The 24814-nt window shown below is 47.8% G+C and overlaps 2 protein-coding genes across 2 annotated transcripts in view; one reads left to right on the top strand and one right to left on the bottom strand.

The window, feature by feature from the left end:
* LOC309540031 (PC-esterase domain-containing protein 1B-like) overlaps positions 1–15004 on the top strand; it is a 39780-nt gene extending 24776 nt beyond the window's left edge. Inside the window, exons 4-9 of the mRNA XM_082236615.1 lie at positions 2965–3044; positions 3938–4161; positions 6279–6480; positions 8656–8896; positions 10464–10868; positions 14627–15004. Of these exons, the coding sequence (XP_082092741.1) occupies positions 2965–3044; positions 3938–4161; positions 6279–6480; positions 8656–8896; positions 10464–10868; positions 14627–14838 (1364 nt within the window). The 3' untranslated portion in view covers positions 14839–15004. The remainder of the gene's footprint in view (positions 1–2964; positions 3045–3937; positions 4162–6278; positions 6481–8655; positions 8897–10463; positions 10869–14626) is intronic.
* Positions 15005–21864: 6860 nt separating this feature from the next.
* Positions 21865–23721, bottom strand: LOC309541043 (N-acetyltransferase family 8 member 3-like; the record flags this gene model as incomplete). The annotated part of the gene is made up of 2 exons (XM_082238461.1): positions 21865–22666; positions 23650–23721. The coding sequence occupies 2 exons, from the start codon at positions 23719–23721 to the stop codon at positions 22070–22072; spliced, it is 669 nt and encodes a 222-aa protein (XP_082094587.1). The 3' UTR covers positions 21865–22069.
* Positions 23722–24814: the final 1093 nt, after the last annotated feature.

Here is a 24814-nt window from a genome sequence, read left to right as displayed (position 1 = left end):
ATAGTCCGGCCCACCACATGGTCTGAGGGACAGTGGACTGGCCCATGGCTGAAAAAGGTTGCCTCCCCTATCTAGCCGAAGCCCCAGCAATGCATTAACAATAATAACAATACATTAGTACCTCAGGTTAAGTACTTAATTTGTTCCAGTGGTCCGTTCTTAACCTGAAACTGTTCTTAACCTGAAGCACCACTTTAGCTAATGGGGCCTCCCGCCGCCGCCGCCGTACGATTTCTATTTTCATCCTGAAGCAAAGTTCTTAACCTGAAGCACTTTCTGGGTTAGCAGAGTCTGTAACCTGAAGCGTATGTAACCTGAAGCGTATGTAACCCGAGGTACCACTGTATTTTAAAATGAATGAGTTCTTGTGCCCCACAAATAACCCAGAGATGCATTTTAAATAAAAGGACACATTCTACTTATGTAAAAACACGCTGATTCCCGGACCGTCCGTGGGCCGGATTGAGAAGGCGATTGGGCTGCATCCAGCCCACGGGCCTTAGGTTGCCTACCCCTGGGCTAGATAGTCCTGGGTAAAGGTAAAGGGACCCCTGACCATTAGGTCCAGTCATGGCCGACTCTGGGGTTGCGGCGCTCATCTCGCTTTATTGGCCGAGGGAGCCGGCGTACAGCTTCCGGGTCATGTGGCCAGCATGACTAAGCCACTTCTGGCGAACCAGAGCAGCGCACGGAAACACAGTTTACCTTTCCGCCGGAGCGGTACCTATTTATCTACTTGCACTTTGACATGCTTTCGAACTGCTAGTCCTAGGCAAGTCCTAGGCTCTGTGGTTTAACCCACAGAGCTACCCACGTCCCAGTCCTGGGTAATCTTGGTCTAATTTGAGACAATCAAACTCTTCTCGACACAAGGAAGCCTTTCTCTTTTCTGATCTTTCATCACGGTTGAAAATAGGGATTTGCAACAATAGGTTTGCATATTGTTTGCAACAATATGTTGTGGAGAACTGTAGAAGAATAGCCAGTGCCCTTGAAGAGACGTGGGGATATTGTTTCTGGTTGCATATCACCCCCAGAAAGTTTTTATTTTGATACCAAACTGTACTGAAATGTTTAAATGTTTCTTTGTTTGCCATTGAATCTTCCCGCGACACTTGCTGTGCTCTCCTGCCAGACCGGTGTGATGCATTGCATCTTTTGAGAACTACTGCCCCAAACCCTTTGCAGTGCAGAAATCTGTTTCCTCCCCACTCCAGAGCACTTTGTGCTCAATATGTTCCTTTCAATCTGGGTTGACTCTAGATCCTGCTTTCCAGGAGAGTGGTTGTGCCTGTTTGAGACACTTTAAAAGCTCATTAGGTTATCCAAACCATTCCCTGCCTGCATGGTGACACAGGGCGACGAGAAAGGAAGTGGTGATTACAACCCCCCCCCAATTTCTTTTTCTTTTACAGTGGTACCTCTGGTTGCGAACGGGATCCATTCCGGAGCCCCGTTTGCAGCCTGAGCAGAACGCAACCTACATCTGCGCGTGTGCGGGTCGCAATTCACCGCTTCTGCGCATTGTCAGTGTTTGCAAAAAAAAAAAAAGGTTCTGACCTCCCTTTGTCACCTTAGCCTGGCCCTCGGACTCTTGTTGGCATAAAAGAGTCCATGAGAAGAGTATCCTTGCAGAGTACTTTTTGCTTTTATTCTTAAAAGACTTTGTGCAAAAATGACAGAGCAACTGTACACATCAACACTACCAGCTTTCATTAACCAACCAACCAACCCAAACAAAAACTAACATTTCTCACTCTATATATTCAACCCGCTGCAGGCCGCTGACTCATGCTGACCCAGCTTTTTTAAGCATTAAAGAAATAGCAGCCAATTTTTTAGCCATGACAGTCATTTTGAGTGTCTGCGCATGCACGAGCGGCGAAACCCGGAAGTAACCCTTTCTGGTACTTCCGGGTTGCCGCGGGACGCAACCTGAAAAGATTTAACCTGAAGGAAACCTAACGAGGTATGACTGTATTTCAAGATTCAGAGTCACAATTTATCGCTCAACAGTTATAATTCTATAATACGAATGAGTTCCTGCTCATCCATCCTCTATGTTTATAAGCACAATTGCATACAGTTGCTTCTTAAAATTCCATCATGTCCCATTTCACCCTCTTAAATACGTAGGTTTCTTAATATATTCTATCCCCCCCCCTTAAATTTCGCATTTGGAAAATTATTTTTTAGTAGACCAGAGAGAGTTTCCAGTCCTCCTTGAAAGATTCTAGGTTTGTGTCTCTTATCAGAGCTGCCAGTTTTAACATATTCTGCATGTTCCATGATTTCCATCAGCCATTCTTCATTTGTCAGTATTCCATGCCGCTCTGGTTACATGCAGAAACACAGTTGAAGTTTCCTTTGCAATCTGCATCTTTGTCAATCTGTTTTCAAATGGATTATGCTTATGCAGGGTAATGCAGAATCACACCAGAAAGGTGTTTCGTTTTTGGAACGAGCCCAATTTCTCCGGAAGTGCTTCTTGGAGGGGGGAAATATGCAATAGCTCTAGATCATGGGTAGGCAAACTAAGGCCCGGGGGCCGGATCTGGCCCAATCGCCTTCCAAACCTGGCCCACAGACGGTCTGGGAATCAGCGTGTTTTTCCATGAGTAGAATGTGCGCTTCTATTTAAAATGCATCTCTGGGTTATTTGTGGGGCCTGCCTGGTGTTTTTACATGAGTAGAATGTGTGCTTTTATTTAAAATGCATCTCTGGGTTATTTGCAAGGAATAGGAATTTGTTCGTATTCTTTTTTCAAAATATAGTCCGGCCCCCCACAAAGTCTGAGGGACAGTTGACCGGCCCCCTGCTGAAAATGTTTGCTGACCCCTGCTCTAGATTGTGTGCGGACTACATTAAAAAAAAAACCCGCTTGTATTTGGTCTCCATAGATTCTAGAATAAAATGTTTGTATGCATCCTTAGTCGACAAGACATGTTTTCTTCCCATTCTAGTTTACCGATCGATATACAAAGACCTGATCTCCATCCTGCAGGCCGACAAGCTGCTCACTGTTGATGAGCTGAAGAAAAAGGTGGTTTTTTCTTTAAAGTATTTTCATAAAATCCTAGAATTTTAGAGTTGGAAGGGACCATAACAGTCAAACCTAGATGTCTCAAGGACACAGCTGCTGCACAAGCAATAATTGTGCAAACTTGTACTTGGCTGCCCCAGTTCAGGGCAGAACTGGATCCATATTCCCTGATCAATAACTTTTCTTCCTTTTATTCAGTCACAGCAGTCCCTGTCTTATACTTAGAGGGGGGCGTCCGACTGGTTGGACAGTTTTTCGGCAGTAGGATGGAAACAGGGGGGGGTTAGCTGGCTTTTGACCAACCGAGACCCCCTCATTCTGTGGTTCTCTGGAGTGAGACTTCTAGTAGTAGTAGTAAAGTAAATAGTAAATTTTATTTTTACCCCGCCCTCCCTGCCCAGAGCCGGGCTCAGGGCGGCTAACACCAATAAAATCACAGTAAAAACATAATTGGGGGGGGGGACCCAATTTAAAATACAGGTTAAAATGCAATTTAAAATGCAGCCTCATTTTAAAAGTAGCTGATAGATCAAAACCATAAGGGGAGGGAAACATAAGGGTCAGAGTGAGTCCAAACCAAAGGCCAAAGGCCAAACCAAAGGCCAGGTGGAACAGCTCTGTCTTGCAGGCCCTGTGGAAAGATGTCAAGTCCTGCAGGGCCCTGGTCTCTAGGGACAGAGCGTTCCATGAAGTCGGGGCCAGTACTGAAAAGGCCCTGGCTCTAGTTGAGACCAATCTAACCACCTTGCGACCTGGGACCTACAAAATGTTGTTTTTTGTAGACCTTAAGGTCCTCCGCGGGGCATACCAGGAGAGGCGGTCTCGCAGTAATGGGTTGGCTGCAAGGGGCTTGCAGAAGAGGCCTTGTGTACGATCCTGATCTCTACTTGCAGGGAGAGCCGTCTGTTGCCAATGACAAACTGGTGAAATATAGTGGGGTAGGCTGCGGGAACAGATACCAGGAGGTGCGCGAGTTCCGCTCGGATCACCACCTGGTGCGATACTACTTCATTCCCCGCGTTTATTCGGACTACGTGGAGGAAATCTTGGACGACCTCCAAAGAGAGCCGAAACCGGACGTGGTCATCTTCAATTCCTGCCTTTGGGACCTCAACAGGTAAGGGGGGCTTACCTGTGGCACCAGGGCCCTCTGCTTCAGTGTGTGGGCTTCTCTGAGATATCTGGCTGACCTACGCTTGGAAACCGGGTGCTGGGCTCTTGCTGTCCAGATGGACTGACCTTGCTGTGATCCTGCGGCCTCTGCCTTGTGTTATCCAGCCCTTCGTTGCTGATCCCTGATCAGAAACCTCATATGTCTCTGCATCAGCTGAGATTGGGGATGCTTTCGTTGCTGCTTTTTGCAGGGACTCAGCAGAAAAACTGCGCTTCCCTCTCCGTAAAAAATAACCGCTGGAGCAGTTAGTCATGCAGAGATGTGGTGGGCAGACTCCTCTATGGGTGGTCTCCAAAACAACCTTTTTATTTTGTTGATTACCAAAGAAGATCCCATGTTGGAGGGTGGAGAATTGGGAAAATACCCTTTTGTTTATATTCACATCTGTCCAGGTTTGAAAATCAAGGGAACATGAGACCGTGTGTGTGTGTGTGTGTGTGTGTGTTGTTGCCTTGTAAGATATTTTATAGTAATTTTCATAAGGATTCAGTATCTGATGCCGCCTTATGACTATTCTGGCTATGTTTGCAACTTACGTATTTACCGTATTTTTTGCTCTATAAGACTCACTTTTCCCCTCCTAAAAAGTAAGGGGAAATGTGTGCGCGTCTTATGGAGTGAATGCAGGCTGCGCAGCTATCCCAGAAGCCAGAACAGCAAGAGGGATCGCTGCTTTTGCTGCGCAGCGATCCCTCTTGCTGTTCTGGCTTCTGGGATTCAGAATATTTCTTTTCTTGTTTTCCTCCTCCAAAAACTAGGTGCGTCTTGTGGTCTGGTGCACCTTATAGAGCGAAAAATACGGTATTTGTTTTTCATATTAGCTGCCTTGAGGATGGTTTGAACTATGGAAAGGGGGCACGCAAACAAAATGATGTATTATACATGTTATGAAATATTTTCCCTTTGGGAGTTACTGGTGTTCACTGAATTCTAGTCCTACCCCCTGCCCAAACGCTGGAATATCGGCCAAAGCATCCATGTCAGATGACCACCCAACCTCTACTTAAAAACCTAAAAGGAAGGAGAGTCCATCACCTCCCAAGGAAGTCCATTCCACTGCCAAGCAGCTCTTACTCTCAGAAAGTTATTCCTGATGTTTATTTGGAATCCCCTTTCTTGTATATCTTGAAGCCATGGGTTTGAGTCCTACCCTCCAGAGCAGGAGAAAACTAGCTTGCTCCCTATTCCATGTGACAGACCTTGAGATGTTTGAAGAGGACTCTCATATCTCCTCTCAGTCTCCTCTTTTCCCAGCTAAACCTACCCAACTCCTTCAACTATTCCTCATCAGGCTTTGTTGATCATCTTGCTCACCCTCCTCTGCATACAGCAGGGTGGATAAAAATCTATTATTATTATTATTATTATTATTATTATTATCATCATTTTAAATCAGATTTTTTTATTTAAATCAGATTTTCAAAATAAAATGCTTTTGGAATAAAAACCTTTCTAAAGATAGTTTTCTATTTAAGTTACATTATAGTCCAAAGGCGATTCATCAGGAAATAAGAATTTGTTTCATGTTTTTCATGTGTGCTAAAACTCAGTCTAAGTTGTTGTTGTTTAAATTGTTTAACCACATCAGTTAACAAACATGGATACATATGCTATGATGTTACTGTTTCAGTTAAACAAATTGTTTAAATTGTTATTAAGGAAATGACTCTTTTCCTCCTTCCAGTAAAGAGCAGCAGAAAAGTTGTCCAAATGTAAACAGTGAAACCTCACAACGTTTTCATAATTACCTGTCTGTGTGTTTCTAATAATTATAACCAAATGGGTAACTTTTGATATACCTGTAAAAACTACTCTCTTTATTATTCCAAAAACAAAACCTTCCACCTGGTTGTAAATATTAAGGTTATACCAGCAAGAATGAGTCTTTCTGTAAAAAAGAATAATGATTTAAATCAAGTCTTACTGACTCACGATTTAAATCAATTTGATTTAAATCAAATCCACCCTAACACCCTTCAGCTTTCTTGGCCAAGACCAATGCTGTTATCCTTTTGTGTCTTCCCACCAAGATCCTGATGGTCCCCCCTTCTTCCGTGCAGGTACCAAGAGAAGGTGGCCAGGAAGCTTCGGCTGCCGAGGGCCATCAGGCAGTACAAGCTCAACCTGGAAAAGCTCTTTGAGAGGCTGGATCAGGCCCTTCCTCAGACCTGCCTTGCCATCTGGAACACGGCCCTCCCCATACGGAAGGAGCCTTCTGGAGCCCTCTACAAAGAGATGGAGGGAGACTACTGCTCAGCTGAGGTGACTGGGGGGCCAGCTCCCACCCAGGGCGGGGCGGGGTGGGGTGTCAACCTGTCCCCTAGCCCATAGCTGTCAACTTTTCCCTTTTCTTGCGAGGAATCCTATTCAGAATAAGGGAATTTCCCTTTTAAAAAGGGACAGCTATGCCCTCGCTCTCCCTTCAACATGTGGGAATGTTAAAGATTGTAAAGGTAAAGGGACCCCTGAAAGTAAGTAGCGTAAAGAAAGTAGCGTAACAAGAACGGCTGGAAGTCAAGTCACTTGGTGGGTGTCCGTGTGGGGTAGGTGTGTAGGTATGTTGATATGTATAGTATAAAAAGGTAATGGGACCCCTGACCATTAGGTACAGTCGTGACCGACTCTGGGGTTGCAGCGCTCATCTTGCTTTATTGGCCGAGGGAGCCGGCGTACAGCTTCCGGGTCATGTGGCCAGCATGACTAAGCCGCTTCTGGCAAACCAGAGTAGCGCACGGAAATGCAGTTTACCTTCCCGCTGGAGCGGTACCTATTTATCTACTTGCACTGGTGTGCTTTCGAACTGCTAGGTTGGCAGGAGTAAGGACTGAGCAACGGGAGCTCACCCCGTTACACGGATTCGAACCGCCAACCTTCTGATGGGCAAGCCCAAGAGGCTCTGTGGTTTAGATCACAGTGCCACCCGCGTCCCTTCCTTGGTTGTTAAAAGGGTAAAGGTAAAGGGACCCCTGACCATTAGGTCCAGTCGTGACCGACTCTGGGGTTGCTGTGCTCATCTCGCTTTATTGGCCGAGGGAGCCGGCGTACAGCTTCCGGGTCATGTGGACAGCATGACTAAGCTGCTTCTGGCGAAACCAGAGCAGCACACGGAAACGCCGTTTACCTTCCCGCTGGAGCGGTACCTATTTATCTACTTGCACTTTGACGTGCTTTTGAACTGCTAGGTGGGCAGGAGCAGGGACCGAGCAACGGGAGCTCACCCTGTCACGGGGATTCGAACTGCCGACCTTCTGATCAGCAAGCCCTAGGCTCTGTGGTTTAAGATTGTAGGAAAGGATATATTGAATAAGTATTATCCTTCTTTCACTCATGCAAGTAAGTGATAAAGCAGAGCAGATTCTCCTCACTATAGTTGGAAGCTAGTTTGCAGATTCATTTGAATCTCTTAGTTAAGATTATTTCCTGGTGTTCCCCTTTTGATCCTTCTTAAAATAATAATAATAATAATAATAATAATAATAATAATAATAATAATAATAATAATAATATTTTTTTACCCCACCCTCCCTGGCCAAGACCGGGTTCAGGGCGGCTAACACCAAATATGAATACAGTTAAAACATTAAAACATTCAAAACAAAACAAAACAAAACAAAAACCAAACACACAGTTGATTAAAATATAAGTTAGAATACAGTGTAAAATGCAGCTTAAAATGCAGCCTCGTTTTAGTGGTAGCCTATAGATCAAAGCCATAAGGGGAGAAAACGTCAAATATTCACCGGGACCAACTATCCATGCTGGTCCTACATGGGCCAGCAAAAAGAGCCGAGGGAAAATGTATATGCAAAAATCCCTTATAAGGCGTTCCATAAATAAATAAATGCGGGGGAGGGGTGTTGAGTCCATTCCCAAAGGCCAGGCGGAACAGCTGCATCTTGTAGGCCCTGCGGAAAGATGTTGAATCCCGCAGGGCCCTAGTCTCTTGTGACAAGAGCGTTCCACCAAGTCGGGGTCAGTGCTGAAAAGGCCCTGGCCCTGGTTGAGGCCAATCTAACCTCCTTGGGGCTCGGGACCTCCAAAGTGTTGTTATTTATGGGATGTCCCGGTGAAATGTTGAAGGGTATACCATTAGTACTTCTTCCGCATTTGTAAGAACTCAATCTTTTAATGTGGCACTTTGGAACTCCCTGCCTATTGATCCCAGGCCGATGACATATCTATATTCTTTTCAGCCACCTGCCTGATATCACCTATTGCTTACCCAGATGCTTAGAAAATCGATGTGAATTTTAACCTTTTTTTTTTTTTTTTAGTCTTTCGCGTCTAACTTTTTGAAAGTCTTGCGCTATTTTTCCTATTGATGAATTTTATTTTATCTTTTTTGTAGACGGTTTGGGACTATTTTTTTATTTTTTTTACGCAATCAAGCATTGTGTGCATGCTATGAAATGAAATAAAATAAATAAATAAATGCAGGATGTAGAAAAAGCGACTCCCGTGGACGTGATTGAAGCCAACTTCTACGGCGCCATCCTCGCCCGCAGCTACGGGTTCGACGTCCTGGACCTCCATTTCTTCTTTCGCTTTGTGGACCATCTCCGCATTGAAGACGGGGTGCACTGGAACTTCTTGGCGCACCGCTTTATTACCAGATACCTGCTGACCTACATTGCTGATTCCTGGGGAGTCGAGCTTGAGAAGAGGAAGTCCGGCACAGGTGAGCGTGTGAACAGGGGAAGAGCTGGATGGAAGGCAGAGATTGCAGAAGGTCCGGAAGACTATAGCTGTAAAAGAGTTTTTGAGAAGGGGGTTTTGGGGCTTCACTTGCTGCTGCTTCTTATATAATAATAATAATAATAATAATAATAATAATAATAATAATAATAATAATAATTTATTATTTATACCCCGCCCATCTGGCTGTGTTTCCCCAGCCTCTCTGGGCGGCTTCCAACTGAATATTAAAAACATTACAGCATCAAACATTAAAAACTTCCCTAACGAGGGCTGCCTTCAGATGACTTTTGAAAGTAAAATAGTTGTTCTTCTCTTTGACATCTGGTGGGAGGACGTTCCACAGGGCGGGTGCCACTACCGAGAAGGCCCTCTGCCTGGTTCCCTGTAACCTTACTTCTCGCAATGAGGGAACCGCCAGAAGGCCCTCAGCGCTGGATCTCAGTGGATCTTCTTTCGCAATCGCTCGTAGCCGTGTAAGACTGTAAAAAGTAAGATTTTTAAAAGTGAGTCTGTAAGTGACTGTGGAGGCCAATTCTGGACCCACACGTCCTTCCACAGTGGGGACATTCGTTCCCGGGCGGGAGTTGATCACGGTGAGGGTTTGCCACGCATGCCTTCCCCTTAGCACCTTTCTCCCTTGCGTCTTGAGTTCGAGCGTCTTCAAAGCCCATGACACCTTTGGTAAAGGCTGTTCTCCAACTGGAGCGCTCGCAGGCCAGTGTTTCCCAGTTGTTGGTGAATTAGTATTTTCCACACAACAACAACACAAAAGATATCAAAAGATATCAAAAGATAACAATACACAACACACAAAAATCAAATCTAGTTTATACTAGATTTGCCTTTAGACAGTTTAAACCTCTTTTGTTGACCTCCAGCATTACGCTTTGCATTTTTTAGTTCAGAATAGAGCAGTTGCTTTGGAAGATGATAATCAGGCATCCGCACAACATGACCAGTCCAACGAAATTGATGTTGAAGAATCATTGCTTCAACACTGGTGATCTTTGCTTCTTCTGGTACACTGGCATTAGCTTGCCTGTCTTACAAAGTGATGTGCAAAAATTTTTGGACAAACCAATTTTTTTTGGAATCTTTCAAGGAGTATACTCACTAACAGGAGTATACTCACTAACTACTCACTAACAGAGTAGTTAATATGCAAAATTGTGTGTGTGGATTTGGAAGTTATCTTGGAAAAATGCAGTTGCCCCACCAGGGACTCATGAGAGTTGCTTTCGGGGGGTTGTGTGTGAGTGGGTGACCAGGAAGTCATCCTTTGTGCCCCTTGGGATAATGGCTCTAGAATCCTAGAATTGTAGCATTGGAAGGGACCACTTGGGTCATCTAGACCAACCCCGTGCAGTGCAGGAGTCCTTTGGCCAACGTGGGGCTTAGAACCCATGACCTTGAGATTAAGAGAGAAGGAGGGCAAAAAGAGAGGGGCTGCCCCAATCCCACAGAGCCTGCTGTTGGTGTTGAGATTCTTGCAAAGAACAGCAGGTGTGATTTCCACCTCCCCAGAATAATGGCCTCTCACTTTGCAGGGATTGGTTGGAACGGGACTGCAACACATCAGCCAGCTTCCCCTCAGCTGCCCTCCACACCCCAGTTGTTCCGTGACTACTTCTTGGCTGGTGACGCTCCTATTAGGCAGCTCCTTGTGGACAGAGAAGCCCCTGACAGCTATGGTGCTCCCTATGGCAACAGACCTGTGGCTGGATTCGAATACAATCCCCAGGACCCCTCGCCCCACCATGGCCGGCTCCTTCCTGCCCACCCACCGTTTGAACACCACAGCAATCCGTACGACGACGGGCCAGGGGGCGGATTGGACTGTCACGACTATCCACCTGATGATGGACAGCTCACTCCTGACCTTCAGTTCAATGACCATTGGAATGGTTCCTTCAGCCACAGGGGTGGGATTTGGAACGGCCCTTTTCCCCCAGGTATGTCCCTGCAAACCACCGTTGTCCCTCTGAGATACGTTTAGGAGCCCACTGTTGGGATGCATCCAAGGAAACGGGGGCAATTTGCAAGCCCCCAGCTGGCTCCAGCCCACCGGCCGGTAAGCCGGGCCATCTCTTGTCCTTGGCTCAGCATGAAACAGCTTCAGAAGCTGGAGCACACTCTACTCAGCCGAGTAAATAACACTGCGCAAACAGAGGTGGCAGGAGATGGCTGTGAGAGCATATCTACAGGTAGTTTATTCAGCATACATCAGGAAAAAGGAAAAACATATCTTCTCCCTTCGTGTCCAAGCCCAAGGAGCAAAAGCAATAGCTATACACACAAACGGAAGTTCGCAGCAAGAGTGTAAACAGACATGTGACATACAACAATCATGTCTGTTCCTCTTAAGGTGGAACGGAATATTCTAACATCCTCCCCCTTTCCTTGTAACCTGTATCACCTGTGTTTTAACCCAACTGCAACCGCTGTACATAAACCCTAAGTTGTTCTCTGTTAACAACCTTAGACAACAGATTCACAGGAATTTCATTTCCTGGCATGTAGGACACCCGAATGAGTCCTTTCTGAATACACTCTCTTGCATGATGTAACTTAATCTGCAAGTACTTGGTTCTTTGCTTGCAACAATCTGAGTTCAGCAAAGCCAAACACGATCCGTTATCACGATACACCTGGGAAGAGTTGTCTCCTTAGAGGGCAGAGGAGGACGGATGAGAAGGGGTTTGGCAGCAGCCCCAAAAGGGTGGGGGTGGGGATGAGCAAAGGGCAGGGGTGGGTGGTAAGAGAGGCTTTGCTTGCCAGGAACGGGGAGAGGGGAAAGGACCAGGGGAGGAAGGGGAATCCAAAGCAGAAGGACGTCCCACAATTGGGCTCCTCATCAGTTCCTGGGCTTCTGAGCCAGAAGGCTCTTCTCATATGGATTAGGAGCATTGGGGTCCTGTGCAACTGGAGAGGGAGCCAATGTTAGAGGGGAACATAGGAACCTGCCTTGCACAGAGTGCGGCTCAGTGTCGTCAGCTAGAGCTGAGACACAAGTTTGGTTCTCTTTGTGTTCTAACAAGAAACTAACTTCCACTTCTTGAACCAGTTTGTTGTGGACCAATACACAATTATGGGACGCGGGTGGCGCTGTGGGTTAAACCACAGAGCCTAGGACTTGCCAATCAGAAGGTCGGTGGTTCGAATCCCCGCGACAGGGTGAGCTCCCGTTGCTCAGTCCCTGCTCCTGCCAACCTAGCAGTTCGACAGCACATCAAAGTGCAAGTAAATAGGTACCGCTCCGGCGGGAAGGTAAACGGCATTTCTGTGCGCTGCTCTGGTTCGCCAGAAGCGGCTTAGTCCTGCTGGCCACATGACCCGGAAGCTGTACACCGGCTCCCTCAGCCAATAAAGCGAGATGAGCACCACAATCCCAGAGTCGGCCACGACTGGACCTAATAGTCAGGGGTCCCTTTACCTTTAATGCACAATTATCCTTTCTACCGTATGTTTCTCCCTATAGGACGCATTTTTCCCCTCCAAAAATGAAGGGGAAATCTGGGTGCGTCCTATGGGGCGAATGCAGGCTTCAGGAAGCTATCCGCAAGTCTTGCAAGCCCGGCGGGATGTCCCGCGGGCTCGCAAGGTTTGCGGGCAGCAGCCTGCACCCAAAAGCTGGGGACAGCGGGGAGGCACAGCGCCGCCATCCCGCTATTCCCCGACCTGATCTGGAGGCTGGGGGGGGGGGGAGAAGCAAGCCTGCTTCTCCCCCCCGCCAGCCCCACAAGCTCGGGGGATAGGGGGATGGTGGAGCGCCGCCACCCCACTATTCTCCGACCTGATCTGGAGGCTGGCGGGGGGGGGGGAGAAGCAAGCCTGCTTCTCCCCCCGCCAGCCCCACAAACTCGGGGGACAGCGGGGCAAGCTGTCCCTGAAGGCAGAAGAGGGAGACGGAGCGTCCATTTGACTTCCGAAATGTTTGGAAACAAAGTCGCGGCTTCCAATTGGTTTCCGATTGCGCGGGCACGCTGGAAACAATAACAGAGGCCACGACAGATGTTCAGTTTCCAAAAAAAGTTCAAAAACCGGAACACTCACCACTTGTTTTCGATCGCCCGGGAGCCGGAACGTTCGACTCCCAAGGCATTTGGGAGCAGAGGTACAACTGTACAAAAATGAGGGAGGGAGAGAGAGATTTATATCCTGCCCATTGCTCGGGGCAGCTTAAAACATTAAAACTCAATGGCAAAATGCAGTTAAAAAGCTAAAGGACCCCTGACAGTTAAGTCCAGTCACGAACGACTTTCGAGTTGTGGTGCTCATCTCGCCTTACTGGCTAAGGGATCCGACGTTTCTCCGCAGACAATTTTTTCGGGTCATGTGGCCTGCATAACTAAGCTGCTTCTGGCGAACCAGAGCAGTGCATGGAAACGCCGTTTACCTTCCTGCAGTATCTATTTATCTACTTGCATTCGACGTGCTTTTGAACTGCTAGGTTGGCAGAAGCTGGGACCAAACAATGGGACCTCACCCTGTCGCAGGGATTCGAACCACCGACCTTCCGATTGGCAAGCCCAAGGCTCAGTGGTTTACACCACAGCGCCACCTGCGTCCCATATGAATACAGTTACCATTCCATAAATATAAGAGAGGAGGTTCAGCAGATAAAGCAAAGACATAAAATAGGAATTCCTTACCTTGAATACTAATATTTTCACCTGCCAGCAAAACAGTAATGGAGGAGGCCAGCTGAGCCTCCTGAGGGCAAAGTAGTCCAGAATCTGGGTGCAACCAGTAAAAAGACCCTGCATTCTTCATCAACTCGCCCTCTCTGCATGGGAGAGGAAATGATTTTGTAGGGAATCCTGGATCCAAGCTGTTTAGGGCTGGAAAGGGAACTGTCATCACTTTGGAGTTGTCCCACGAACCAGGGTGGATTTGATTTAAATCACTAATCAGTAAGACTTTATTTACATTATTTTTTTTACAGAAAGACTGATTCTTGCTGGTATAATCTTTAATATTTACGATCAGATGAAGGTTTCATTTTTGGAATAATAAATTTTCAGAGTAGATTTTACAGTTATATCAAAAATTACTGATTTGGTTATACTATTAGAAATGCATAGACAGATAATTATGAAATTATTGTGAGGTTTAATAAGTTATATTTGGACAACTTTTCTGCTGCACTTCATTGAAAGGAGAAAAATAATCATTTACTTAAAAACAATTTAAACAATTTATTTAACTAAAACAATAGCATTGTAGCATATGTATCCATGTTTGTTAACAGATGCAGTTAAACGATTAAAAAACCCCAAACGACTTAGACTTAGCACACATGAAAAACTTTAAACACATCCTTATTTCCTGATGTATAGCCTTTGGACTATAATGTAACTTAAATAGAAAACTATCTTTAGAAAGTTTATTTCACCAAAAGCATTTGATCTTTAGTTTTTCCATCCAAAGCATTTTATAATTTTTTTAAAAATCTGATTTAAATTTTTAAAATCTTATTTTTTATTTTTTTAAAAAACCATTGATTTTTATCTACCCTGCCTAGAACAGAGACTGGTAACCAGTTCAGCTGCTGAAAGTGGTACATACATTTCCTAAGTCTCCAGAGGGCTTCATCCTAAGCTCACACACGATGTCTCAATTGTGCAGCTGATTCTGGGTTTACCTGCTGCTTTTACTTCCTGTGCCTGCTTTGCTTCCCCACTCTGACCCCTTTCTCGCTTTCCTCCAGAAAACCACCCCGACGGCTCCCCTATTCCTACAATTGCCGGGCGCTCCAGACGAGATTGGCGAAGGCGGCGCCCCGAGTTCATACAGTACCGCCCCCACGAGCAACGCGAAAGAGCCCACCCCTACGACAGGCCGTGGCGGGGGCGCGGCAGAAACACTTGGCGTCGCCCCCAAAGGTCAAAATACGTCTGGAGACGCCCCTCCCGCTCTTAGCAGGGGCTCCGACAGCCATGAATGTTCTTCTCTTGCAGGCAGCAGCCCAACATACCAGGACTGGGGATGGGTGTGTGTGTTTTTTTGGGGGGGTTGCCTGTGGGTGTCAAGGGCTTCTGTGCACATAGTGGAAGGACTCGTCACTTGATCTCCAGCCTGCTATTGGAGATCCACCCAGTCCGGACGCTTCTACTTTTTCACCTCGACCGCCCGTCCTGCGGAAGAAGGATGTCTTCGCTACCAGCTCTGAAAAGCAAGCTCGGTAGTCCTATCTCAGACACACACCAGGCATTCAAAGCGCATTCTGCCCACGTTTTAAAGCTCCCCCCTGCAAAAGACCCATGGGAACTGTAGTTCCCCTGCTCACAGACCTACAGGGCCTTTAAACTACAGTTCCCAGAATGCTTTGGGGGTACAGCCATGTGCTTCAAAGGTGTGTTGGGGATCTGCCCCTAGTCGTGGGATGACCTGCAGGTGATCTATTGCTCTGTTGATATCAGCACAAACCGCCTGGGTTGTTTTGGCCAGGATTTTTATATTCTCCATTAAATTCATTCCGTCCCGCCCAGGGCGGTAGCGAATCTGGGTGGAAACTCTTCTTTCCCAAAGCCCCCTGCTATTTCCCTGCCGTGCAAGGTGGGACAGACTGCCTTTGAAGCAGTGGGGAGTGGGAACTGAATGTGGCCCTCTGCATGTTCTTATCAGGCCCTCTGGACTTTCCCCAGGGAGTTGAGGTCCGGCTGTGCTCCCATCCATCTTTGAGAATGTGGCTGTTTATGGGCGTTTTCATTCAGCAAGCCCAGGAAGCCCATTTTCACATTCACCCATAGCGTGGGTGGGTAGGCAGACACTGTGTTTGGGAGGGCAAAATGTGCCATCTCTTTGCATTTTCCAACCTGCGACGCACCTGCCCAGGTGAGCCCCGCTTGTGGATCCACAAAGGAAGGACTTTTACTAGAAGTATCTTCATTTCCCCTCCCAGCACAGTTTACTCCGCTTCTTCCTCTACACGGGAACATGACTTTATACGGAAACTAGTCTTTTGCACTAGGGTCTCGGGAGCATGGTCTAGTGGGCAGGTCTCCTGCATAAGCCCCACTAAGATAGACTGAAGCTATGCAAGAACTCGCTCCAGAGACCTCTCCATAGGGTCAGGCAAGCTGCCCAAAATGACTCCCAGGAGAGCTTTTTCCAGTCTGAATGTATAATGTTTTTTAAAAGCCTCAAGGTGAAGCAGTGTGTGTGGGGGAAATCCTTATCTCCTAACCCAGCTGGGGTCTGTTGGAATGAAGTGCATTACCTGAAAGGAGAACAGATTTTTGAGGAGGAAAAAGCTGTTTTGCAAAGGCAGCATTTTCCTCTCTGAAAGGAAATAATAAAAGTGTGGTTGGTAATCGTCTTTTTGTCTTTCTGTTCAGAGGACGGCTGTTTGCCTTTGCAGTGAAAATGTCCCCATTTTACAGGTGGAGAACCGAGAGTGGTGTGAAACAAGTTCATGGGAGAAGAGGGACTCAAAAGCCGAGAGTTAAAGTGCCTTTGGGTGGGGGTTGTTATTACCGTATTTTTTGCTCTATAAGACTCACTTTTTCCCTCCTAAAAAATAAGGGGAAATGTGTTTGCGTCTTATGGAGCGAATGCAGGCTGCGCAGCTATCCCAGAAGCCAGAACAGCAAATTTAAGGGGCATCATCAATAAGGGACAGCAGCGGGACACAGTGCTGGGATAAGGGACTTTCCCGCCAAATAAGGGACGGTTGACAGCTGTGCACTGGAGGCCTCCAGAGACTCACGGGCAAGCAGGACTTTTTTCAGTTTGGCCTGCTTTTTTCAGTTTTCTAAAAATCGATTTGAACAAAGAATAGAGGAGAAAAACAGAAGGGAGGTGGGGAGTTTAGAGAGGGTTGGAACTTACCAGCCAGGTTAAAAATACTGTAACCATCAAGACCCCACCTTAATTGAAACTTACACATTGGTGTAAAGCAGGGGTCGGCAACCTAAGGCCCGGGGGCAGGATGCGGCCCAATCGCCTTCTCAATCCGCACCGCAGACAGTCTAGGAACCAGTGTGTTTTTACATGAGTAGAATGTGCCCTTTTATTTAAAATGAATCTCTGGGTTATTTGTGGGGCATAGGAATTTGTTCATCCCCACCCCCCAAAATATAGTCTGGCCCACCACATAGTCTGGTGGACAGTGGACCAGCCCCCTGCTGAAAAAGGTTGCTGACCCCTGGTGTAAAGTGTCCAAGTTGGTATCCACATGAGATTGCATTTATAAGAAACATGTTCAAACGAGATTCCTGCATTGAAGGGGGTTGGACTAGATGACCCTCAGGGTCCCTTCCAACTCTACAAGCCCTTTATGGCTTAGGGCCCTCGTATCTATGGGACCGCCTCTCCTGGTCTGCCCTGCAGAGGACCTTCAGGTCCATGAATAACCATAGTTCCGGGCCCTAAGGAAGTCAGATTATCCTCCACCAGGGACAGGGCCTTTTCAGTGTTGGCTCCGACCTGGTGGAATGCTCTGTTTCATGAGACTAGGTCCCTTCAGGATTTAACTTCCTTCCGCAGGGCCTGTAAGACAGAGCTATTCCGCTTGGCCTTTAATTTGAATTCAGCCTGATCTTTTATTCCCCTTCCTTCCCTTCCCTCCTCTTCCGCCTTTTATGAAGATTACCCGCTCTGGGATCCCACAGCTAATCCTCCCCTCATCTCCTGGCTGGCCCAAATAGGACTAATTTAGCCAGCTAGACCTGGTGATCATCTAATGTTTATTAGATGGATTTTCCCCCCCAATTGATTTTGAATTCTGAATTTATTGTTATTCACATTTTATACTGTATTTCATGCTGCTTTTGTTGCATCAATTAAGTGTTTAAAATTTGTTGTTAGTCGCCCTGAGCCCGGTTTTCTGAACTGGGAAGGGCGGGGTATAAGTAAAAATTTATTATTATTATTATTATTATTATGAAGGGCATTAAGGTCTTCTGACTATTGCACAGCCGGTGGGGTGTTTCTCCTTCCAGGCTTGAGGTCTCTTAGCAACCTTAAGAGCTTGCAAAATCCACTTTGGTTGTGGAATTCATGACCTGTGATGAAGATAACTTTCATTTTGCTCTTCCTGCAGGCCTGCAGCTCAGGCTAATGGGTGGCTTAATTGGGAAGGGAAGAGGAGAAGGATCTCTGACGAGGTTTTAACTTAGCTGCTAGCTGAGAAGAGACTCCAGCTCTGGTTAAGCGAGGCCAATGCAGCTTCTATAATAATACAGTGGTGCCTCGCAAGACGAAATTAATTCGTTCCGCAAGTCTCTTCGTCTTGCGGTTTTTTCGTCTTGCGATGCACGGTTTCCCATAGGAATGCATTGAAAATCAATTAACGCGTTCCTAGGGAAACCGCCTTCAGACCAGACTGTCCCCGGACCTCTTCTGAAGGCTGGGGGGGGGGACAAGGGCTTTTCTTCCCACCCCCAGCATTTTAAAAAACCCTGGGACAGCGGAGGACTTCTCCGCTGTCCGGGGCGATTTAAAAGCCCCTGGGAAGGCAGGCAGGGGGGACAAAGACTTTCGCCCCCTGCCCGCCTTCAGAAGAGGTCCCCGCCCCCCCTCCCCACTTCGGAACAGCTTTCCGAAGTGGGGCGGCTGGGACAGGTGTCCCCGCCCCCCCTCCCCACTTCGGAACAGCTTTCCGAAGTGGGGCGGCTGGGGCAGGTGTCCCCGCCCCCCCTTCGGAACAGCGTTTTAAAATGCTGGGGGTCGGGAGCGAAGCGCTGCCGACCCCCAGCATTTTAAAATCTCCCCAGGACAGAGACTTCTCTGCTGTCCCTTGGAGATTTTAAAATGCTGGGGGTCGGCAGCGAACGCTTCGCTCCTGCCCGCCAGCATTTTAAGACTTTTGCCCCCCGCCGGCCTTCAGAAGAGGTCCTCTTCTGAAGGCTGGCTGTGGGCGAAAGTCTTTGCTCCCGACCGCCAGCATTTCCCTATGGGCTTTCGTCCTGCGATGCAAGCCCATAGGGAAATTCGTCTTGCGAAGCGCCTCCAAAACAGAAAACCCTTTCGTCTTGCGGGTTTTCCGTCTTGCGAGGCATTCGTCTTGCGGGGTACCACTGTAATAATAATAATAATAATAATAATAATAATAATAATAATAATAATAATTTGTTATTTATACCCCGCCCATCTGGCTGAGTTTCCCCAGCCACTCTGGGTGGCTCCCAATCGAGTGTTAAAAACAATACAGCATTAAATATTTAAAACTTTCCTAAACAGGGCTGCCTTAAGATGTCTTCTGAATGTCAGGTAGTTGTTTATCTCTTTGACATCTGATGGGAGGGCGTTCCACAGGGAGGGTGCCACCACCGAGAAGGCCCTCTGCCTGGTTCCCTGTAACCTCACTTCTCACAATGAGGGAACCGCCAGAAGGCCCTCAGAGCTGGACCTCAGTGTCCGGGCAGAACGATGGGGGTGGAGGCACTCCTTCAGGTATACAGTACCAAGCGCTGGCCTTGACTCTGAAAAGAGCAAACTGAGCAACTGGGAGTTAATACTTTATTAGCAAAAACGGGATCTGCGCAGGAGTGTCAGACCTAATGAGCACAGCAACTCATTTCCGACAGCTCCGGACCCCATGAAGCAGTTGCTGAGACTGAAGGTCCTGACTTCCCCACAGCTGCCTAAGTTTCTTCCTCTCCAGGGTATTTTCCAAGCAATCGGAGACTGTGCCTGCACATTGCCCACTTCTCAACCCTTTTCATACCTCTCCTAGGAGACCAGTGGGGAGGGGAGCTGGTCTCAGAAGGAGGGGGAGACACTTGTGGCTCTGCCCCATCTCTGTCTCTTGGCCTCCTTCCTCCCCATGCCTGCTTCAGCTTCTGCCACTGAGTCTGGCCTTCTCTCTGCCACAGACTCTCCCCGCTCACTGAGCCCTGTTGCTTCCTCAGCTTCCGACACCACCTCTTCCCCCCATCTTCTCCCTCTGACCACTTATGGTCTTCCCATTGCCAATCCCTGGGCTCTGAGCCCTCTTCCCTTGGGGTCCCCCAGCTGGTTTCTCCCACTATTCCTCTGCGTCCAACTGGTCCACGAAATACGTCAGTTTGAGTCTCATATCTACATGGTGCCTAGGGAACAACTTGCACCTTAATATCAGCAAGACAAAGGAGATGGTGTTGGACTTTCGGAGGAAGAGAGGAGAACTAGCTCCGTTGTACATCGGGGAGGGCTGTGTGGAGAGTCTCTTCCTTTAAATTCCTAGGAGTTTATCTCAGTGAAGACCTTACTTGGGAAATCAGTACAACTCAGGTGGTTAAGAAAGCCCAACAGAGACTCCATCTCCTCAGAGCATTGCGGAAGAACAATGTCAATCAACATTTGATGACCTCCTCCTACTGGTCCACAATAGAAAGTGTTCTTTCATACTGCATCACGGTGTGGTACCCTGGTTTGACATCATCTGATAGGAAGTGCCTACAGAGGGTGGTGAATACAGCACAAGATATTATGGGCTGTCCCGGGAATCTACTGGATGAAATAGTGGAAGAACGTTGCCTCGGGAGAGTGAGGAAAATTCTCAGGCATGATTCACACCCTGGCTGGCACTTTCTTGATCTCCTGCCCTCGGGCAGAAGATATAGAAGCATGATTAGTCACGCCAACAGGGTAAAGAATAGCTTCTATCCGTGGGCTGTTAAGCTGCTGAATGAAAAGATAACAACAGGGCAACTGACTTTCGGGTTTGGTGGGTGTGCGTCAGTAAACAAGGGGAATTAAGACTAAGAGAGCTGAGTGGGGGGTGCTGGTGTAATCTCACTGTATACAAGTTGCACAAGTGACAATAAAGTATTTAATTTCATTTCCCCAGTCATCAGTTCTCGGCATATCCAGTTTGCACATTCATTCATTTATTGTGAAAATCCTCTTGAAAATTCACTAACGTTCTGCTGCGAACCTCCCCCTAATATACACATTTTTGGCAAAGCAAAATTGGAGGCATTTCTGTATGGTTTTCTTCAGTGCTATTATTTTTGAAAAAGAGGTGCCAGAATTCACCATGAACTCTTGTTCTCTTGTAATGGAAATGGCATCCACCTGAGGGGTGCCAGAACTGAGTTCTGGTGAGTTTCAGCTGAGAAAAATCCCTGGTTATTTTCGCTAACAGTTGCTAGTATGTGCATCTCTGGCAAATCAGTGCACGTTAGGTGGGCTCACTTTTAAGGCTCATCGGATCAACGTTCTTTCTCCCTCCTCCCTAGTTGGCACCTGTCTGCAAACAGGCCACAATCTCTTCCACAATCTCTCTTCGGGCATCCTGATCAAATCTGCAGATGACACCAAACTGGGAGGGGTGGCTAACACCCCAGAGGACAGGATCACACTTCAAAACGACCTTGACAGATTAGAGAACTGGGCCAAAACAAACAAGATGAACTTTAACAGGGAGAAATGTAAAGTATTGCACTTGGGCAAAAAAAATGAGAGGCACAAATACAAGATGGGTGACACCTGGCTTGAGAGCAGTACATGTGAAAAGGATCTAGGAGTCTTGGTTGACCACAAACTTGACATGAGCCAACAGTGTGACGCGGCAGCTAAAAAAGCCAATGCAATTCTGGGCTGCATCAATAGGAGTATAGCATCTAGATCAAGGGAAGTAATAGTGCCACTGTATTCTGCTCTGGTCAGACCTCACCTGGAGTACTGTGTCCAGTTCTGGGCACCACAGTTCAAGAAGGACACTGACAAACTGGAACGTGTCCAGAGGAGGGCAACCAAAATGGTCAAAGGCCTGGAAACGATGCCATATGAGGAACGGCTAAGGGAGCTGGGCATGTTTAGCCTGGAGAAGAGGAGGTTAAGGGGTGATATGATAGCTATGTTCAAATATATAAAAGGATGTCACATAGAGGAGGGAGAAAGGTTGTTTTCTGCTGCTCCAGAGAAGCGGACACGGAGCAATGGATCCAAACTACAAGAAAGAAGATTCCACCTAAACATTAGGAAGAACTTCCTGACAGTAAGAGCTGTTTGACAGTGGAATTTGCTGCCAAGGAGTGTGGTGGAGTCTCCTTCTTTGGGGGTCTTTAAGCAGAGGCTTGACAACCATATGTCAGGAGTGCTCTGATGGTGTTTCCTGCTTGGCAGGGGGTTGGACTCGATGGCCCTTGTGGTCTCTTCCAACTCTGTGATTCTATGATTCTTCCTCCGTGAGGCAAGGCATCTCCCCTCTGGGTTGCTGGTGTCAGTGAGATCCTCCGATTTCGTAGCGGTAGATGTAGATGTAGAACCTCAGCAGCTTACAGAGGACGGTGGGGCATATCTCTTTGACTTTGCGGAAGCCCATACCCTCGTACGTCCGATGGGCCGCCACCTGCGCCATGGAGGTGCCCAGGACCACCTCCTTGTACCCGTGCTCCTGGGCGAAGAGGAGGACCGTCCTGGTGAGAGCCTTGCCGAGTCCGTGGCCCCGGTGCGCCTTTGCCACAGACATGCGCTTCAGCTCCAGTGCCCTGCCGCGCAGAGACGGGTCTTCTGGGTGGGTGGCGGCGACGATGCCCGCCACTTCGCCGCCAGCCTCTGCCACCCAGAAGCTGCAGTCTTTGGGCACCAGGTAGGTCTGGCGGATGTCCTTTATGTCCGTGGCAAGAGCCTCGTGCACATAGTCCGCCCAGAGGCGCTTCGTGAAAATCCAGCCCACGGCCAACAGGACAGCCACGGCGCCGAGGGAAAGGAGAAGGGAAGAGGTGCCCAGGTAGGTTGTGAGGAGCACGCCCAGGAGCACGCCCCGCCCCCCCCTTCGGAACAGCGTTTTAAAATGCTGGGGGTCGGGAGCGAAGCGCTGCCGACCCCCAGCATTTTAAAATCTCCCCAGGACAGAGACTTCTCTGCTGTCCCTTGGAGATTTTAAAATGCTGGGGGTCGGCAGCGAACGCTTCGCTCCCGCCCGCCAGCATTTTAAGACTTTTGCCCCCCGCCGGCCTTCAGAAGAGGTCCTCTTCTGAAGGCTGGCTGTGGGCGAAAGTCTTTGCTCCCGACCGCCAGCATTTCCCTATGGGCTTTCGTCTTGCGATGCAAGCCCATACGGAAATTCGTCTTGCGAAGCGCCTCCAAAACAGAAAACCCTTTCGTCTTGCGGGTTTTCCGTCTTGCGAGGCATTCGTCTTGCGGGGTACCACTGTAATAATAATAATAATAATAATAATAATAATAATAATAATAATAATTTGTTATTTATACCCCGCCCATCTGGCTGAGTTTCCCCAGCCACTCTGGGTGGCTCCCAATCGAGTGTTAAAAACAATACAGCATTAAATATTTAAAACTTTCCTAAACAGGGCTGCCTTAAGATGTCTTCTGAATGTCAGGTAGTTGTTTATCTCTTTGACATCTGATGGGAGGGCGTTCCACAGGGAGGGTGCCACCACCGAGAAGGCCCTCTGTCTGGTTCCCTGTAACCTCACTTCTCACAATGAGGGAACCGCCAGAAGGCCCTCAGAGCTGGACCTCAGTGTCCGGGCAGAACGATGGGGGTGGAGGCACTCCTTCAAGTATACAGTACCAAGCGCTGGCCTTGACTCTGAAAAGAGCAAACTGAGCAACTGGGAGTTAATACTTTATTAGCAAAAACGGGATCTGCGCAGGAGTGTCAGACCTAATGAGCACAGCAACTCATTTCCGACAGCTCCGGACCCCATGAAGCAGTTGCTGAGACTGAAGGTCCTGACTTCCCCACAGCTGCCTAAGTTTCTTCCTCTCCAGGGTATTTTCCAAGCAATCGGAGACTGTGCCTGCACATTGCCCACTTCTCAACCCTTTTCATACCTCTCCTAGGAGACCAGTGGGGAGGGGAGCTGGTCTCAGAAGGAGGGGGAGACACTTGTGGCTCTGCCCCATCTCTGTCTCTTGGCCTCCTTCCTCCCCATGCCTGCTTCAGCTTCTGCCACTGAGTCTGGCCTTCTCTCTGCCACAGACTCTCCCCGCTCACTGAGCCCTGTTGCTTCCTCAGCTTCCGACACCACCTCTTCCCCCCATCTTCTCCCTCTGACCACTTATGGTCTTCCCATTGCCAATCCCTGGGCTCTGAGCCCTCTTCCCTTGGGGTCCCCCAGCTGGTTTCTCCCACTATTCCTCTGCGTCCAACTGGTCCACGAAATACGTCAGTTTGAGTCTCATATCTACATGGTGCCTAGGGAACAACTTGCACCTTAATATCAGCAAGACAAAGGAGATGGTGTTGGACTTTCGGAGGAAGAGAGGAGAACTAGCTCCGTTGTACATCGGGGAGGGCTGTGTGGAGAGTCTCTTCCTTTAAATTCCTAGGAGTTTATCTCAGTGAAGACCTTACTTGGGAAATCAGTACAACTCAGGTGGTTAAGAAAGCCCAACAGAGACTCCATCTCCTCAGAGCATTGCGGAAGAACAATGTCAATCAACATTTGATGACCTCCTCCTACTGGTCCACAATAGAAAGTGTTCTTTCATACTGCATCACGGTGTGGTACCCTGGTTTGACATCATCTGATAGGAAGTGCCTACAGAGGGTGGTGAATACAGCACAAGATATTATGGGCTGTCCCGGGAATCTACTGGATGAAATAGTGGAAGAACGTTGCCTCGGGAGAGTGAGGAAAATTCTCAGGCATGATTCACACCCTGGCTGGCACTTTCTTGATCTCCTGCCCTCGGGCAGAAGATATAGAAGCATGATTAGTCACGCCAACAGGGTAAAGAATAGCTTCTATCCGTGGGCTGTTAAGCTGCTGAATGAAAAGATAACAACAGGGCAACTGACTTTCGGGTTTGGTGGGTGTGCGTCAGTAAACAAGGGGAATTAAGACTAAGAGAGCTGAGTGGGGGGTGCTGGTGTAATCTCACTGTATACAAGTTGCACAAGTGACAATAAAGTATTTAATTTCATTTCCCCAGTCATCAGTTCTCGGCATATCCAGTTTGCACATTCATTCATTTATTGTGAAAATCCTCTTGA

This window comes from Podarcis vaucheri, assembly GCF_965113315.1.
Source record: "Podarcis vaucheri genome assembly, chromosome: 9".
In the NCBI taxonomy this organism is placed as follows: domain Eukaryota; kingdom Metazoa; phylum Chordata; class Lepidosauria; order Squamata; family Lacertidae; genus Podarcis; species Podarcis vaucheri.
The sequence above is the reverse complement of the archived record's forward strand: the minus strand, read 5'-3'. Positions and strand labels throughout refer to the sequence as shown.